The sequence below is a fragment of the Salvelinus alpinus genome, chromosome 8 (genome assembly GCF_045679555.1).
Source record: "Salvelinus alpinus chromosome 8, SLU_Salpinus.1, whole genome shotgun sequence".
Lineage (NCBI taxonomy): Eukaryota > Metazoa > Chordata > Actinopteri > Salmoniformes > Salmonidae > Salvelinus > Salvelinus alpinus.
In genome coordinates, this window is record NC_092093.1 from 52,718,969 (window position 1) to 52,736,855 (window position 17,887).

A 17,887-nucleotide genomic window follows, 5' to 3' on the forward strand; every position below is an offset into this window, starting at 1 on the left:
AGAAAGCCTTCCCAGAAGAGTGGAGGCTGTTATAGCAGTAAAGGGGGAACCAACTCCATATTAATGCCCATGATTTTGACGAGCAGGTGTCCATACTTTCGGTCATATCGAGTACGTAAATCAAGCATAGCTATCAACAGGAGTTTTCTTTATGGAAAAGCTTGGAGGTAAGTCAATGTATCCCCTCCAGGACCACTGGTCTCCCTTCGGCCTTGAGCATGATTAAAAACTTCTTAAGACTAGGGGGCATGATTAACAGATGAAAATGGGTCAAACAGGAAGAGAAGTAAGGATCCAGATGTCATCATCATCACACCAACATCCTCCAGTCTCTTTCAACTCCCTCTTCTTCTGAGATGTTTCATTGATGAATGAGGAGATATAGACATGTGAAGTCCTAGCTTCAAATCCATTATGACCCCTATTACTTCCCATGTGGATGTTAGAACGTTTGATTCCTCTCACCATCTCTTCTCATCCAATCAATGATCACCTTGAGAAAGGTTTGCGTTTGGAATGTGGAACACATGCAGTACAAGTCAACCGTTTGGACACACCGACTCATTCAAGGGTTTTGTCTTTCTATTTACTATTTTCTAATAAATATAAAATAAATAAATAAATAAATAATGAAAGTGAAGAAATCTAAAAACTATTAACTTCTTAATACAAATGGAAGTTAACACTTTTTTGTTTAACAAATCAAAATACATTTTATATTTGAGATTCTTTAAAGTAGCCACCCTTTGCCTTGATGACAGCTTTGCACACTATTGGCATTCTCTCAACCAGCTTCATGCGGTAGTCACCTGGAATGCATTTCAATTCACAGGTGTGCCTTGTTAAAAGTTTGATTTGTGGAATTTCTCTCCTTCTTAATGTGTTTGAGCCAATCAGTTATGTTGTGACAAGGTGGTGTGGTAAACCGTGGGGTGTTGGGTGGAGCGTGCAGAGATTGACACAGAGACAGGGAGGTTTTAGTCCGCAAAAACAACTTTACTAAGACAGAAAATAAACATAACAAAGAAAATCACTTAGGTTTAGCTCGGTCCTTCTCCTCTACTGTGGCTTGGTGTCGGTCTCCCCGTTCTCCATTGCGGTGCGCCACCGGGATCCTTTTATTTGGCCTCCACAGCTTGTTGGCACTTTCCTCTAATTACTTCCACTTAGATCTGTCCGTATCGGGGTGCCCAGCTCCTGTATTCCCAGCAGAGGGAGCAAATGTCGCCTCAAGTACCTCCCCTCTATTACCATCCCCCTGGGGTAGACCTCCTGGGATACCACAGTGATATACAGACGATAGCCCTATTTGGTAAAATACCAAGTCCATATTATGGCAAGAACAGCTCAAATAAGCAAAGAAAAACGAGAGTCCATCATTACTTTTAAGACATGAAGGTCAGTCAATCCGGAAAATATCTTCAAGTGCAGTCGCAAAAGCCTATGATGAAACTAGCTCTCATGAGGACTGCTACAGGAAAGGAAGACCCAGAGTTACCTCTGCTGCGGAGGATAAGTTCATTAGAGTTACCAGCCTCAGAAATCGGCAATTAACTGCATCTCAGATTGCAGCCCAAAAAATTCTTCCCGGAGTTCAAGTAACAGACACATCTCAACATCAACTGTTCAGAGGAGACTGCGGAAATCAGGCCTTCATGGTCGAATTGCTTCAAAGAAACCACTACTAAAGGACACCAATGAGAAGAAGAGACTTGCTTGGGCCAAGAAACACAAGCAATGGACATTAGACTGGTGGAAATCTGTCCTTTGGTATGATGAGTCCAAATTTGAGATTTTTGGTTCTAAACGTCGTGTCGTTGTGAGACGCAGAGTAGGTGAATGGATGATCTCCGCATGTGTGGTTCCCACCGTGAAGCATGGAGGAGGAGGTGTGATGGTGTGGGAGTGCTTTGCTGGTGACACTGTCTGTGATTTATTTAGAATTCAGCATGGCTACCACAGCATTCTGCAGCTATACACCATCCCATCTAGTTTGCGCCTAGTGAGACTATCATTTGTTTTTCAACAGGACAATGACCCAAAACACACCTCTGGTCTATTTGACCAAGAAGGAGAGTGATGGAGTGATGCTTCAGATGATCTGGCCCTCACAATCACCCGACTTCAACCCAATTGAGATGGTTTGGGATGAGTTGGACCACAGATTGAAGGAAAATCAGCCAACAAGCACTCAGCATATGTGGGAACTCCTTCAAGACTGTTGGAAAAGCATTCCTCATGAAGCTGATTGAGAGAATGCCAAGAGTGTGCAAAGCTGTCATCAAGGCAAAGTGTGGCAACTTTGAAAAATCTAAAATATATTTGGATTTGTTTAACACTTTTTTGGTTACTACATGATTCCATATGTGTTATTTAATAGTTTTGATGTCTTCACTATTATTCTACAATGTAGAAAATAGTACAAATAAAGATAAACTCTTGACTGGTACTGTATATGTATATATTTTCAAAAAATATACATGGGTGATTGGAAATGATGCAGACAATTACATCGATGGAAGCTACAACCTATCTGCAATATTAAAGATGATCTTCCCTCTAAAAAAATATTTAAAAAAATAAATAATGTTTGGTTAGGTTTCTTTACCTAAGTTTAGTCAGGTTTCTTTACCTTTAAAGGGATAGCTATCCATATTACTAAATAAGTGGGAATTTCACTTTTTTGAAGTTAAGCTTATTAGTGACTTCCCTAGGGTGTTGATTTTGCCAAAACATTTTTAAAATTAGTTTGCTGGTTATTTAGTAATGTTCAGAAAAATGTGGCTAGCATTTTTGGAAAATGTAGCAATGCTAGCGGCAACACATTGTATCAGTTAGCAGTGCTTTCAAAAGCAGCAGGGAAATCATGCAGAACGCATGAGCTCTTTTCCCAATGCTTCTGAATGCACCACTAATTAATGTAATCTCTTTCCACTAGCATTCTCACCAGGAGAATCAGGACATTGCTAAAATAATCAACAAACAGATTTTTAAATGATAAAACACAACACCCTAGAGGAGTCGAAAATCTAAACCTTCAAAAAGTAGACCATGTGTTAGGAGATGGTTAAGATTTCAAAATCATTTAAAATAAATTAAATATCTTTTTTTTTCCTCCACAGAAGCCCAGCCAAAAGCCTCTCTTCAGCAGCAGAGCTCGAGCCCGGTCCAACTTAGCAGAAAACAAAACATCTGAAGTGGATCAGATGGATCGGGTCTCTACCAAGCTGGACCGTGAGCACCACTAACACATTGGCAGGACCCCTCGACTACAACTGCCTCCCCTTCGAAGGCTGTAACTGCAGAGAACACATTTCATTAGATTTTTGCAACTCAATATTATGAAGGTGTTCTTATAATTATGTATTCTCAGTGTAGATTTCATCTTTGTGTCATGAATAAAATCCACTGGGATTTGTCAAATCGACTGGGATTAGATGAGGAGGGTATCCTGTGGTCACGTGTGGCTCAGTTAGTAGGGCATGGCACTTGCAATGCCAGGATTGTGGGTTCGATTATATACCAACAGAGAAGGTAAGGAGAGATACCTACTGAAAACTACTTTTTGTTCATGGCACAGAACTCTCATTTAACTGATGTCTTCCATTAGAACTTTTCCTTTAGAATTGTTGTTTATTCGTTTACAGATCGGTTTGTTAGAGGGGGAAAAAAATGACGTAGTGTATACTAAGTATATAAGGCCATTATATTCTGGTGCAGCTTAAGGAACAAAGAGAGAGAAACAGCAGAGTGGCCGGGAGAACCAGCCAGGGCCACCGGAGGAGAGACGTGTCGTCTCTTTCATTTCCTCCTGATTGTGAGTGATGGTCTGACCACAGCCTGAAATAGACTGGAACTGGCACGAGAATGAGAGCAATACTGAATTATTGAAGTTTCTGCCTCTCTCTCTCCTTCCCTCCCATCTCTCTCGATCTGTCTCTCTCTATCTCTCTCTTTGCCTCCCACCTTCTATCTCTCTCTCCACTATCCCCGTCTCCTCTCCTCATCTCCTCTCCTCATCTCTCTCCATCCCTCCCATCTCTATCGATCTGTCTCTCTATCTCTCTCTTTGCCTCCCACCTTCTATCTATCTCTCTCTCCACTATCCCTGTCTCCTATCCTCATCTCCTCTCCATCCTTCCCATCTCTCTCGATCTGTCTCTCTATCTCTCTCTTTGCCTCCCATCTTCTATCTCTCTCTCCACTATCCCCGTCTCCTCTCCTCATTTCCTCTCCTCATCTCTCTCCTTCCCTCCCTCTCCAACCACTTCATCTCTCTCTCCATTTGACCCAACCTATAAGTCCCTTAAATCATCCTTCATTCAGTCTGTCCCCAGTTAAAACCTCATTACATCACCCTTCATTCAGTCTGTCCCCAGTTAAAACCTCATTACATCACCCTTCATTCAGTCTGTCCCCAGTTATCTATATAACCTCATTACATCACCCTTCATTCAGTCTGTCCCCAGTTATCTATATAACCTCATTACATCACCCTTCATTCAGTCTGTCCCCAGTTAAAACCTCATTACATCACCCTTCATTCAGTCTGTCCCCAGTTATCTATATAACCTCATTACATCACCCTTCATTCAGTCTGTCCCCAGTTATCTATATAACCTCATTACATCACCCTTCATTCAGTCTGTCCCCAGTTATCTATATAACCTCATTACATCACCCTTCATTCAGTCTGTCCCCAGTTATCTATATAACCTCATTACATCACCCTTCATTCAGTCTGTCCCCAGTTATCTATATAACCTCATTACATCACCCTTCATTCAGTCTGTCCCCAGTTATCTATATAACCTCATTACATCACCCTTCATTCAGTCTGTCCCCAGTTATCTATATAACCTCATTACATCACCCTTCATTCAGTCTGTCCCCAGTTATCTATATAACCTCATTACATCACCCTTCATTCAGTCTGTCCCCAGTTATAACCTCATTACATCACCCTTCATTCAGTCTGTCCCCAGTTATAACCTCATTACATCACCCTTCATTCAGTCTGTCCCCAGTTATAACCTCATTACATCACCCTTCATTCAGTCTGTCCCCAGTTATAACCTCATTACATCACCCTTCATTCAGTCTGTCCCCAGTTATAACCTCATTACATCACCCTTCATTCAGTCTGTCCCCAGTTATAACCTCATTACATCACCCTTCATTCAGTCTGTCCCCAGTCATAACCTCATTACATCACCCTTCATTCAGTCTGTCCCCAGTTATAACCTCATTACATCATCCTTCATTCAGTCTGTCCCCAGTTATAACCTCATTACATCACCCTTCATTCAGTCTGTCCCCAGTTATAACCTCATTACATCACCCGTCATTCAGTCTGTCCCCAGTTATAACCTCATTACATCACCCTTCATTCAGTCTGTCCCCAGTTATAACCTCATTACATCACCCTTCATTCAGTCTGTCCCCAGTTATCTATATAACCTCATTACATCACCCTTCATTCAGTCTGTCCCCAGTTATCTATATAACCTCATTACATCACCCTTCATTCAGTCTGTCCCCAGTTATAACCTCATTACATCACCCTTCATTCAGTCTGTCCCCAGTTATAACCTCATTACATCACCCTTCATTCAGTCTGTCCCCAGTTATCTATATAACCTCATTACATCACCCTTCATTCAGTCTGTCCCCAGTTATAACCTCATTACATCATCCTTCATTCAGTCTGTCCCCAGTTATAACCTCATTACATCACCCTTCATTCAGTCTGTCCCCAGTTATAACCTCATTACATCACCCTTCATTCAGTCTGTCCCCAGTTATAACCTCATTACATCATCCTTCATTCAGTCTGTCCCCAGTTATAACCTCATTACATCACCCTTCATTCAGTCTGTCCCCAGTTATCTATAGAGCCTTGACTAGCGTACTCATCTGGCACTGGCCCATTGGACAATAAACCATGACTAATTTAATGGGAAATTACGTCCAATTAAAAAGGGGAGATTGAAACCAACGAGGTGAATAATTGGTGTACAACAAGTATCAATACTAACGGCTGCAATCAAAACACTGCTGTATCTGTTGCACCCAAACCATAGAGTCTAGGCTTGCTGGTTTCATTTACTGTCAGTTGTTATGCAGGGTTCTGGGGTTCTGGTGGGAGTATAGGATAGGGTACCAGCTACATCTTCCCGCTGAGTACATCCATTGGCGATGACAGAGGAACGGACAGGACTAGTAGACGTGCCATTGGAGCGACATATAGACTTCTACAATGACACACTGCTGATATAGCTATACTCACAGGACTTAGACTCTGCTGAAGGAGGGGAGACGTTAGACACAGCCAGATCACTCTTGGATTCCGTGGGTTTGTTAGGGTGGATCTGCCAGGGCTTCTCATAACTCCTGAGGTCAGCACCTCCCATACTCTCTGCTGAGAGAAGAAGGTACCAGGACAGTAGTACACACAATGACTAGGAACGTGTGTGTTTGTGTGCCTGTGTATGGACGTGTTTAACTATACTTGTGAGGACCAGAAGTTCCCACAAGAATAGTAAACAAACACACATTTCACCAACTGGGGACATTTTGTTGGTCCCCACAAGGTCAAATGCTATTTTTAGGGGGTTTAGGGTTGAGGTTAAAATGAGTGTTAGAATTAGGTTTAGGTTTAGGATTAGGAGGTAGGGTTAGGTTTAGGGTTAAGGTTAGGTTTTGGGGTTAAGGTTAGGGTTAGGGTAAGGGTTAATGGTTAGGAAAAAATAGGATTTTAAATGGGACTGAATTGTGTGTCCCCACAAGTTTAGTTATACAACACTGTTTGTGTGTATTGCGTATGTGTGTAAACGATTGTTCACACGTGCTCTGTGAGTTTACGTGAGCTTCTGAGCGTAGGCGTGTACGTGTAGCATGTGTTCCTACCTGCACCGCTCTGGGCCCACAGAGCGGCGGAGCCCGCCAGTGTTCTGTGCGGCTTGCCGGGGCTGCCTGGCTTGGTCTGCAGGTGACTGATGAGAAAGGGGACAGGGTGGTCCGGGGTCTGGCTGATCAGACTGGCCATCATCTCCTAGCAGGAACAGCAGAACAGAGACACGTCAGAAAGACGGACAGAGGAAGATGGGGGAGAGGTAAAGAGAGAGAGAGGAGAGGGGGAGAGAGGGGAGATGGGGCGAGGTAAAGAGAGAGGGGAGAGGGGGAGAGGTAAAGAGAGAGAGAGGAGAGGGGAGATGGGGAGAGGTAAAGAGAGAGAGAGGAGAGGGGGAGAGAGATAGGGGAGATGGGGAGAGGTAAAGAGAGAGGGGAGAGGGGGAGAGGTAAAGTGAGAGAGGAGAGGGGAGATGGGGAGAGGTAAAGAGAGAGAGAGGAGAGGGGAGAGAGAGAGGGGAGATGGGGAGAGGTAAAGAGAGAGGGGAGAGGGGGAGAGGTAAAGAGAGAGAGAGGAGAGGGGAGAGAGAGAGGGGAGATGGGGAGAGGTAAAGAGAGAGGGGAGAGGGGGAGAGGTAAAGAGAGAGAGAGGAGAGGGGGAGAGAGAGGAGAGGGGGAGAGGTAAAGAGAGAGAGAGGAGAGGGGGAGAGAGAGAGGGGAGATGGGACGAGGTAAAGAGAGAGAGATGAGAGGTAAAGAGAGAGAGAGGAGAGGGGGAGAGAGAGGAGAGGGGGAGAGGTAAAGAGAGAGAGAGGAGAGGGGGAGAGAGAGAGGGGAGATGGGACGAGGTAAAGAGAGAGAGAGGAGAGCGGGAGAGGTAAAGAGAGAGGGGAGAGGGGGAGAGAGAGAGGGGAGAGGGGGAGAGAGAGAGGGGAGAGGGGGAGAGAGAGAGGGAAGAGGGGGGGAGAGAGAGGGGAGAGGGGGAGAGGTAAAGAGAGAGAGATGAGAGGTAAAGAGAGAGAGAGGAGAGGGGGAGAGAGAGGAGAGGGGGAGAGGTAAAGAGAGAGAGAGGAGAGGGGGAGAGCGAGAGGGGAGATGGGACGAGGTAAAGAGAGAGAGAGGAGAGCGGGAGAGGTAAAGAGAGAGGGGAGAGGGGGAGAGAGAGAGGGGAGAGGGGGAGAGAGAGAGGGGAGAGGGGGAGAGAGAGAGGGAAGAGGGGGGAGAGAGAGGGGAGAGGGGGAGAGAGAGAGGGAGAGAGAGAGGGGAGATGGGGAGAGGTAAAGAGAGAGGGGAGAGGGGGAGAGAGAGAGGGGAGATGGGGAGAGAGAGAGGGGAGATGGGGAGAGAGAAAGGGGAGATGGGGAGAGAGAGAGGGGAGATGGGGAGAGGTAAAGAGAGAGGGGAGAGGGGGCGAGAGAGAGGGGAGATGGGGAGAGAGAGAGGGGAGATGGGGAGAGGTAAAGAGACAGGGGAGAGGGGGAGAGAGAGAGGGGAGATGGGGAGAGGTAAAGAGAGAGAGGAGAGGGGGAGAGAGAGGGGGGAGATGGGAAGAGGTAAAGAGAGAGGGGAGAGGTATCTTAGTCAGCTATCCTAGTCTTGTCTGTGTTACAGTATACAGTACATTAGTCAGCTATCCTAGTCTTGTCTGTTCTATACAGTATATTAGTCAGCTATCCTAGTCTTGTCTGTTGCATACAGTACATTAGTCAGCTATCCTAGTCTTGTCTGTTCTGTACAGTATATTAGTCAGCTATCCTAGTCTTGTCTGTTGCATACAGTACATTAGTCAGCTATCCTAGTCTTGTCTGTTCTGTACAGTATATTAGTCAGCTATCCTAGTCTTGTCTGTTCTGTACAGTATATTAGTCAGCTATCCTAGTCTTGTCTGTTCTGTACAGTACATTAGTCAGCTATCCTAGTCTTGTCTGTTCCATACAGTACATTAGTCAGCTATCCTAGTCTTGTCTGTTCCATACAGTACATTAGTCAGCTATCCTAGTCTTGTCTGTTCCATACAGTATATTAGTCAGCTATCCTAGTCTCATCTGTTCCATACAGTACATTAATCAGCTATCCTAGTCTTGTCTGTTCCATACAGTATCTTAGTCAGCTATCCTAGTCTTGTCTGTTCCATACAGTACATTAGTCAGCTATCCTAGTCTTGTCTGTTCCATACAGTATCTTAGTCAGCAATCCTAGTCTTGTCTGTTCCATACAGTACATTAGTCAGCTATCCTAGTCTTGTCTGTTCTGTACAGTATATTAGTCAGCTATCCTAGTCTTGTCTGTTCTGTACAGTATATTAGTCAGCTATCCTAGTCTTGTCTGTTCCATACAGTATATTAGTCAGCTATCCTAGTCTTGTCTGTTCTGTACAGTATATTAGTCAGCTATCCTAGTCTTGTCTGTTCCATACAGTATATTAGTCAGCTATCCTAGTCTTGTCTGTTCCATACAATATATTAGTCAGCTATCCTAGTCTTGTCTGTTCTGTACAGTATATTAGTCAGCTATCCTAGTCTTGTCTGTTCCGTACAGTACATTAGTCAGCTATCCTAGTCTTGTCTGTTCCGTACAGTACATTAGTCAGCTATCCTAGTCTTGTCTGTTCCGTACAGTACATTAGTCAGCTATCCTAGTCTTGTCTGTTCCGTACAGTATGAAGAGAGAAGTAATTGGGTAATTGGTCAGGGGGATATGCCTGCCTGGCCTTTGTGACTGTGTGGAGCTCAATGCTTAAATAGAGTGGAATCAGAGTGCCATTAAACAATGGTTCTCAGCAGCAGTAACCTATGTCTCAACCACACAATTAAATACAACAATAGTGAATTACAGGATCTCTGTGGTCTCAACCAGCACGGGGGGAAATAGAGTGGTTCTCAGCAGCAGCAGCAGAAGACTACAGTAGCCCGTGTCTTAACCAGCATGTGGGATAATAGGATGCTTATAAAGGAATGGTTGCAGACAATGCAAAACAACGCTTGTGATGTCTTTAATAACAGGAAAGACCGCTGAGGAAATAAGATACCTTAGCATAGAATAAACCTTTTCTAGGTTTATTTCAACCAGCACGGGAGAACACAGAGTAGAATCACAATGCTGTTAATTAATGGTTCTCGGCACACTGTAGGTAAAACTGAGAGACGGAGAGAGAGAGAGAGAGGGAGGAAGGGAGGGAGGGAGGGAAACAGAGAAAGCAGAGAAAGAAAGCAACAGAGCACACAAGAGAGAGAGAGAGAGAGAGAGAGAGAGAGAGAGAGAGAGAGAGAGAGAGAGAGAGAGAGAGAGAGAGAGAGACAGAGAGAGAGAGAGACAGAGACAGAGACAGAGACAGAGAGAGAGAGAGAGAGAGAGAGAGAGGGGTTGGAAGGGGGGAGTTACACCTTACAAATTAAATTCCAAAGACTCTCCTGCCTCTTAAAGGGGAAGTCTTGTGAAGAGTAGTATTGCTGAGGAGTCCAAACCCCCTGACGAGCCACATCCCCCTGCTGCTAAAGTTCATCTTTACACATTATACATGTAGAAAGGGGGCTGATTTAGCTACTAACACCGTTAAAACACAGAGACAGAGAGTCTGTCAGGTAACTTCTGAAGGGAATTTAATACAGCAGTTATAAACCCACTAACGATGCTGAGATGTAACAGTTATAATTGGAGTTTAGTAGCTCTTAGTGTGTGTGTGTGTATAGCTCCGGTGAGTTGTGTGTGTGTGTGTGTGTGTGTGTGTGTGTGTGTGTGTGTGTGTGTGTGTGTGTGTGTGTGTGTGTGTGTGTGTGTGTGTGTGTGTGTGTGTGTGTGTGTGTGTGTGTGTATAGCTCCGGTGAGTTGTGTGTGTGTGTGTGTGTGTGTGTGTGTGTGTGTGTGTGTGTGTGTGTGTGTGTGTGTGTGTGTGTGTGTGTGTGTGTGTGTGTGTGTGTGTGTGTGTGTGTGTGTGTGTGTGTATAGCTCCGGTGAGTTGTGTGTGTGTGTGTGTGTGTGTGTGTGTGTGTGTGTGTGTGTGTGTGTGTGTGTGTGTGTGTGTGTGTGTGTGTGTGTGTGTGTGTGTGTGTGTGTGTGTGTGTGTGTGTGGCTCCGGTGGGTAATTAAACCAACCTATCAATAGGAGGTCTATAAAGTAACGGCTGTAATTGAAGGGTTTGTTCAGGAAGCCAAACAAACAGTGTGTTGTCACACACACACAAACACGTTGAGGAAGCCAAACAAACAGCGTGTTAATAAATATCCCAGGGTACCTGAGGAGTAAACGTCTTTGAAGCGAGGCAGAGTATGTATGTGTGTGTTTTCATGAATCACAATGGAGGACTTCTTGGAAACCACATACACAGATGGTGAATGACAGCCTACGACATTTTTCAGCTTAAATGGTGTATGTATGTATCTGTGTGTTAAACATAGTAACCATGGCGATGTGTGTTCAACATAGTAACCATGGCGATGTGTGTGTTAAAACATAGTAACAATGGCGATGTGTGTATTAAACATAGTAACCATGGCGATGTGTGTTAAACATAGTAACCGTGGCGATGTGTGTGCTAAACATAGTAACCGTGGCGATGTGTGGGTTAAACATAGTAACCGTGGCGATGTGTGTGCTAAACATAGTAACCGTTGCGATGTGTGTGCTAAACATAGTAACCGTGGCGATGTGTGTGCTAAAACATAGTAACCGTGGCGATGTGTGGGTTAAACATAGTAATCATGGCGATGTGTGTTAAAAATAGTAACCATGGAGAGGTGTGTGTTAAAACATAGTAATCTAGAAGAAAAAGAAACGCACACCTATTTAGGCGAGGTGCAGGCTAGCGGAGTCGAACACTTAAAAATAAAGGAGAGCCGCACGCTCTAGGAGATCAGATGCAAAAATGTAATATCCAACGTTTCGACAGACAAGCTGTCTTCATCAGGGTATAATCACAAACACTGCGGGATGACTCTTTTATATAGTGTCAAAAGACACACAGGTGTCTGTAATCATGGCCAAGAGTGGCCTAACATCATTGGTTAATTCTCAAATATTAAAATGGCATACAAAGAACAGCATACAAAAAAACTAATGGATAGCATACGATCATAGATTCATTTTAGACTCCACAAGCTTACAAACAATTACAATGGCAAAGTCACAATAATCACATGAATGGCTTCAGATCAAAGTCTACGTTGAGACCGAAGGGAGCGAGGGTCTTTAAGTTAAAGATCCAGGCAGCCTCTCGTTTTAACAATAAATTCTCAAGGTCACCCCCTCTCCTAGGGAGGGTGACATGTTCGATGCCAATATAACGCAGAGACGAAATCGAGAGGCCTGCCTCCAAAAAGTGGGCCGCAACTGGGTAAGTCAAGTTTTTGCACCTAATGATGCTACGATGCTCCGAGATACGTACTTTTTATTTGCGCTTTCAGTTTTACCACAAGGACAAGTTATAAGATAAATAACTGCCTTAGTGGAGGAGCATGTGATAACACCTTCGATTGGGATCTGTTTCCCTGTTTGGGGGTGTTTGAAGAATCTACATTTATAAGTGCCATTGCATTGAGCACAGCCATTACATTTGTAGTTTCCATCCAGTAGGGGCGCAAATAGACGTTGTGCAGGAATATCTTGGGGTGGTAAATCAGAGTTTACCAATTTACCAACGCCCTTGTCACAACTGATTGGCTCAAACGCATTGGTCTCTGAGATTTCTGCCCCGCGAGAATACGACCAAGGGGAGGTCCGAAAACACATCACCGAGACTATCATAGTAACCATGACGATGTGTGTGTGTTAAACATAGTAACCATGGCCATGTGTGTGTTAAACATAGTAACCATGGTGATGTGTGTGACCGATAGCTCTAGAAGTCTGCCACTAATAGAAAAGCTGAGAGAGAGATGGAAAAAGAGAGATGAGAGGGGGAGGAGAGAGAGATGGAAAAAGAGAGTGGACGACAGAGAGATAGGGAGAGAGAGAGAGAGAGGGGAAGGAGAGAGAGAGAGAGAGAGAGAGAGAGAGAGAGAGAGAGAGAGAGAGAGAGAGAGGGGAAGGAGAGAGAGAGAGAGAGAGAGAGAGAGAGAGAGAGAGAGAGAGAGAGAGAGAGAGAGAGAGAGAGAGAGAGAGAGAGAGAGAGAGGGAGAGAGAGAGAGAGAGAGAGAGGGGAGGGAGACGGAGAGAGAGAGACAGAGACCACCATCCTACCCAGCTCTCAAAGACTCCTACAGGGACACTCACTCCCTCTCTCTTTCTCTCATCACTCGTTCATTCTCCTCACCAAGACCGTGTCGTTGTTGCTACATGTTGCTGTCGCACTAAAGTAGCTTTAATAATAGAAGAGATTGAAGGGACAGGGGACAGGGGACAGGGGGACAGGGGACGGGGGACGGGGGACAAGGGACAGGGGTCAGGGGACATGGTACAGGGGACAGGGGACAGGGTACAGGGGACATGGAACAGGGGACATGGTACAGGGGACATGGAACAGGGGACAGGGGACATGGTACAGAGGACATGGTACAGAGGACAGGGGACAGGGGACAGGGGACAGGGGACATGGAGCAGGGGACATGGGACAGGAGACATGGAACAGGGGACAGGGGACAGGGGACAGGGGTCAGGAGACATGGAACAGGGGACAGGGAACAGGGGACAGGGGACATGGAACAGGGGTCAGGAGACATGGAACAGGGGACATGGAACAGGGGACTGGGGTCAGGGGACAGGGGTCAGGGGTCAGGGGACAGGGGACAGCGGTCAGGGGACAGGGGACAGGGGACAGGGGACAGGGGACAGGGGACAGGGAACAGGGGTCAGGGAACAGGGGTCAGGGGACAGGGGACAGGGGACATGGAACAGGGGTCAGGGGACAGGGAACAGGGGACAGGGAACAGGGGACAGGGGACAGGGGACAGGGGACAGGGGACAGGGAACAGGGAACAGGGGACAGGGAACAGGGAACAGGGAACAGGGGACATGGACCAGGGGACAGGGGACAGGGGTCAGGGGACAGGGGACAGGGGACAGGGGACAGGGAACAGGGGACAGGGAACAGGGGACAGGGGACAGGGAACAGGGGACAGGGACAGGGAACAGGGGACAGGGGACAGGGGACAGGGGACAGGGGACAGGGGACAGGGGACAGGGGACAGGGGACATGGGACTGGGGACTGGGGACTGGGGACTGGGGACATGGAACAGGGGACAAGGGACAGGGGACAAGGGACAGGGGACAAGGGACAGGGGACAGGGGACAGGGGACAGGGGATGTAGAGGAGTAGAAGAAGAATGAACGAGTGATGAATGTCTCTGTTTTGGTGGAGGATGGAGGAGAGGAGTCTGAATCAGCAGGAGAAGAGAAGGGGAAATGGTACCGAAGAGAGGAAAGCTGGGGGACCATAGAGAGAGAACACAGACATCAGGCTGGAAAAGCAATGAAACAATACACAGAAGTTTTTCAAGATTTTTATTGACAGCCAGAAAGCATTTAATGAGATAACAGTAGGTCTGAATGAGTTAAATGCTTATATAACTGTGCTGGGTTAATACCAGTAACCGTGTGTGTGTCTCTATGTGTGTCTGAATTAGTTAATAAGTATGAGACTGTGTTTGGTTAATCCCAGCCCCCAGCACTAGCCATTATTATAGAAATGACTGTCTGAACACACAGACTTAGGCCTGCCATCCAACGCTCTGGGAGGATAGAGAGAGAGAGCGAGAGAGAGAGAGAGAGAAAGAGAGAGACAGAGAGAGACAGAGAGAGACAGACAGAGAGAGAAAGGGGGAGAGAGAGAGAGATAAAGAGAGAGAGAGAGAGATAAAGAGAGAGAGAGAGAGAGAGAGAGAGAGAGAGAGAGAGAGAGAGAGAGAGAGAGAGGAGACAGAGAGACAAAGAGACAGAGAGAGAGAGAGAGAGAGAGAGAGAGAGAGACAGAATAGGAAGCGTGGGTGGGTAGAAGATGCTCGGGAATGAGCTTTAGAATATTCAAATCAAATCAAATCAAATTGTCTTTGTCAAATACAATGCAGTAATAACCAACGAGTAATCTAACCTAACACGCGCTCTCCGATCATCTCAATTCAAGTGTCAGACTGGAGCGATTGACACTATCAAACACATCAGCACGTGGCCACTCCATAAAGAGCTTAGGGGCCAATGGTTATTTCAACATTGGTGACGTGTTGTCGTATGTTAACACGTCTCAGGCGCTGTGTAATGGGCGGGTCTGTCTCACTGACAGCAGGTTCTGGTTGCTCTGATTGGATTCAGCACACAGCTGATAGAGAGCAGTCAACACAGCTGATAGAGAGCAGTCAACACAGCTGATAGAGAGCAGTCAACACAGCTGATAGAGAGCAGTCAACACAGCTGATAGAGAGCAGTCAACACAGCTGATAGAGAGCAGTCAACACAGCTGATAGAGAACAGTCAACTAGAGAGCAGTCAACACAGCTGATAGAGAGCAGTCAACACAGCTGATAGAGAGCAGTCAACACAGCTGATAGAGAGCAGTCAACACAGCTGATAGAGAACAGTCAACTAGAGAGCAGTCAACACAGCTGATAGAGAGCAGTCAACACAGCTGATAGAGAGCAGTCAACACAGCTGATAGAGAGCAGTCAACACTGCTGATAGAGAACAGTCAACACAGCTGATAGAGAGCAGTCAACACAGCTGATAGAGAGCAGTCAACACAGCTGATAGAGAGCAGTCAACTAGAGAGCAGTCAACACAGCTGATCGAGAGCAGTCAACACAGCTGATCGAGAGCAGTCAACACAGCTGATAGAGAGCAGTCAACACAGCTGATAGAGAGCAGTCAACACAGCTGATAGAGAGCAGTCAACACTGCTGATAGAGAACAGTCAACACTGCTGATAGAGAGCAGTCAACACAGCTGATAGAGAGCAGTCAACACAGCTGATAGAGAGCAGTCAACACAGCTGATAGAGAGCAGTCAACACAGCTGATAGAGAGCAGTCAACACAGCTGATAGAGAGCAGTCAACACAGCTGATAGAGAGCAGTCAACACAGCTGATAGAGAACAGTCAACACAGCTGATAGAGAGCAGTCAACACAGCTGATAGAGAGCAGTCAACACAGCTGATAGAGAGCAGTCAACTAGAGAGCAGTCAACACAGCTGATAGAGAGCAGTCAACACAGCTGATAGAGAGCAGTCAACACAGCTGATAGAGAGCAGTCAACACAGCTGACAGATATCAGTCAACACAGCTAATAGAGAGCAGTCAACACAGCTGATAGAGAGCAGTCAACACAGCTGATAGAGAGCAGTCAACACAGCTGATAGAGAGCAGTCAACACAGCTGATAGAGAGCAGTCAACACAGCTGATAGAGAGCAGTCAACACAGCTGATAGAGAGCAGTCAACACAGCTGATAGAGAGCAGTCAACACAGCTGATAGAGAACAGTCAACTAGAGAGCAGTCAACACAGCTGATAGAGAGCAGTCAACACAGCTGATAGAGAGCAGTCAACACAGCTGATAGAGAGCAGTCAACACAGCTGATAGAGAACAGTCAACTAGAGAGCAGTCAACACAGCTGATAGAGAGCAGTCAACACAGCTGATAGAGAGCAGTCAACACAGCTGATAGAGAGCAGTCAACACTGCTGATAGAGAACAGTCAACACAGCTGATAGAGAGCAGTCAACACAGCTGATAGAGAGCAGTCAACACAGCTGATAGAGAGCAGTCAACTAGAGAGCAGTCAACACAGCTGATCGAGAGCAGTCAACACAGCTGATCGAGAGCAGTCAACACAGCTGATAGAGAGCAGTCAACACAGCTGATAGAGAGCAGTCAACACAGCTGATAGAGAGCAGTCAACACTGCTGATAGAGAACAGTCAACACTGCTGATAGAGAGCAGTCAACACAGCTGATAGAGAGCAGTCAACACAGCTGATAGAGAGCAGTCAACACAGCTGATAGAGAGCAGTCAACACAGCTGATAGAGAGCAGTCAACACAGCTGATAGAGAGCAGTCAACACAGCTGATAGAGAGCAGTCAACACAGCTGATAGAGAACAGTCAACACAGCTGATAGAGAGCAGTCAACACAGCTGATAGAGAGCAGTCAACACAGCTGATAGAGAGCAGTCAACTAGAGAGCAGTCAACACAGCTGATAGAGAGCAGTCAACACAGCTGATAGAGAGCAGTCAACACAGCTGATAGAGAGCAGTCAACACAGCTGACAGATATCAGTCAACACAGCTAATAGAGAGCAGTCAACACAGCTGATAGAGAGCAGTCAACACAGCTGATAGAGAGCAGTCAACACAGCTGATAGAGAGCAGTCAACACAGCTGATGGAAAGCAGTCAACACAGCTGATAGAGAGCAGTCAACACAGCTGACAGAGAGCAGTCAACACAGCTGATAGAGAGCAGTCAACTAGAGAGCAGTCAACACAGCTGATAGAGAGCAGTCAACACAGCTGATAGAGAGCAGTCAACATAGCTGATAGAGAGCAGTCAACACAGCTGATAGAGAGCAGTCAACTAGAGAGCAGTCAACACAGCTGATAGAGAGCATTTAACACAGCTGATAGAGAGCAGTCAACACAGCTGACAGAGATCAGTCAACACAGCTAATAGAGAGCAGTCAACACAGCTGATAGAGAGCAGTCAACACAGCTGATAGAGAGCAGTCAACACAGCTGAAAGAAAGCAGTCAACACAGCTGATAGAAAGCAGTCAACACAGCTGATAGAGAGCAGTCAACACAGCTGACAGAGAGCAGTCAACACAGCTGATAGAGAGCAGTCAACTAGAGAGCAGTCAACACAGCTGATAGAGAGCAGTCAACACAGCTGATAGAGAGCAGTCAACACAGCTGATAGAGAGCAGTCAACACAGCTGATAGAGAGCAGTCAACACAGCTGATAGAGAGCAGTCAACACAGCTGACAGAGAGCAGTCAACACAGCTGATAGAGATCAGTCAACACAGCCGATAGAGAGCAGTCAACACAGCTGATAGAGATCAGACAACACAGCTGATAGAGAGCAGTCAACACAGCTGATAGAGAGCAGTCAACTAGAG

The 17,887-nt window shown here is 46.0% G+C and overlaps 1 protein-coding gene across 1 annotated transcript in view; it reads right to left on the bottom strand.

Annotated features, from left to right (window-relative positions):
• The window catches only part of LOC139583264 (uncharacterized protein C8orf34 homolog), an 85,640-nt gene that overhangs the window by 47,811 nt on the left and 19,942 nt on the right, over positions 1-17,887 (bottom strand). Inside the window, exons 2-3 of the mRNA XM_071414145.1 lie at positions 6,910-7,054; positions 6,290-6,421 (exon numbers count right to left, since the gene is read on the bottom strand). Of these exons, the coding sequence (XP_071270246.1) occupies positions 6,290-6,421; positions 6,910-7,054 (277 nt within the window). The remainder of the gene's footprint in view (positions 1-6,289; positions 6,422-6,909; positions 7,055-17,887) is intronic.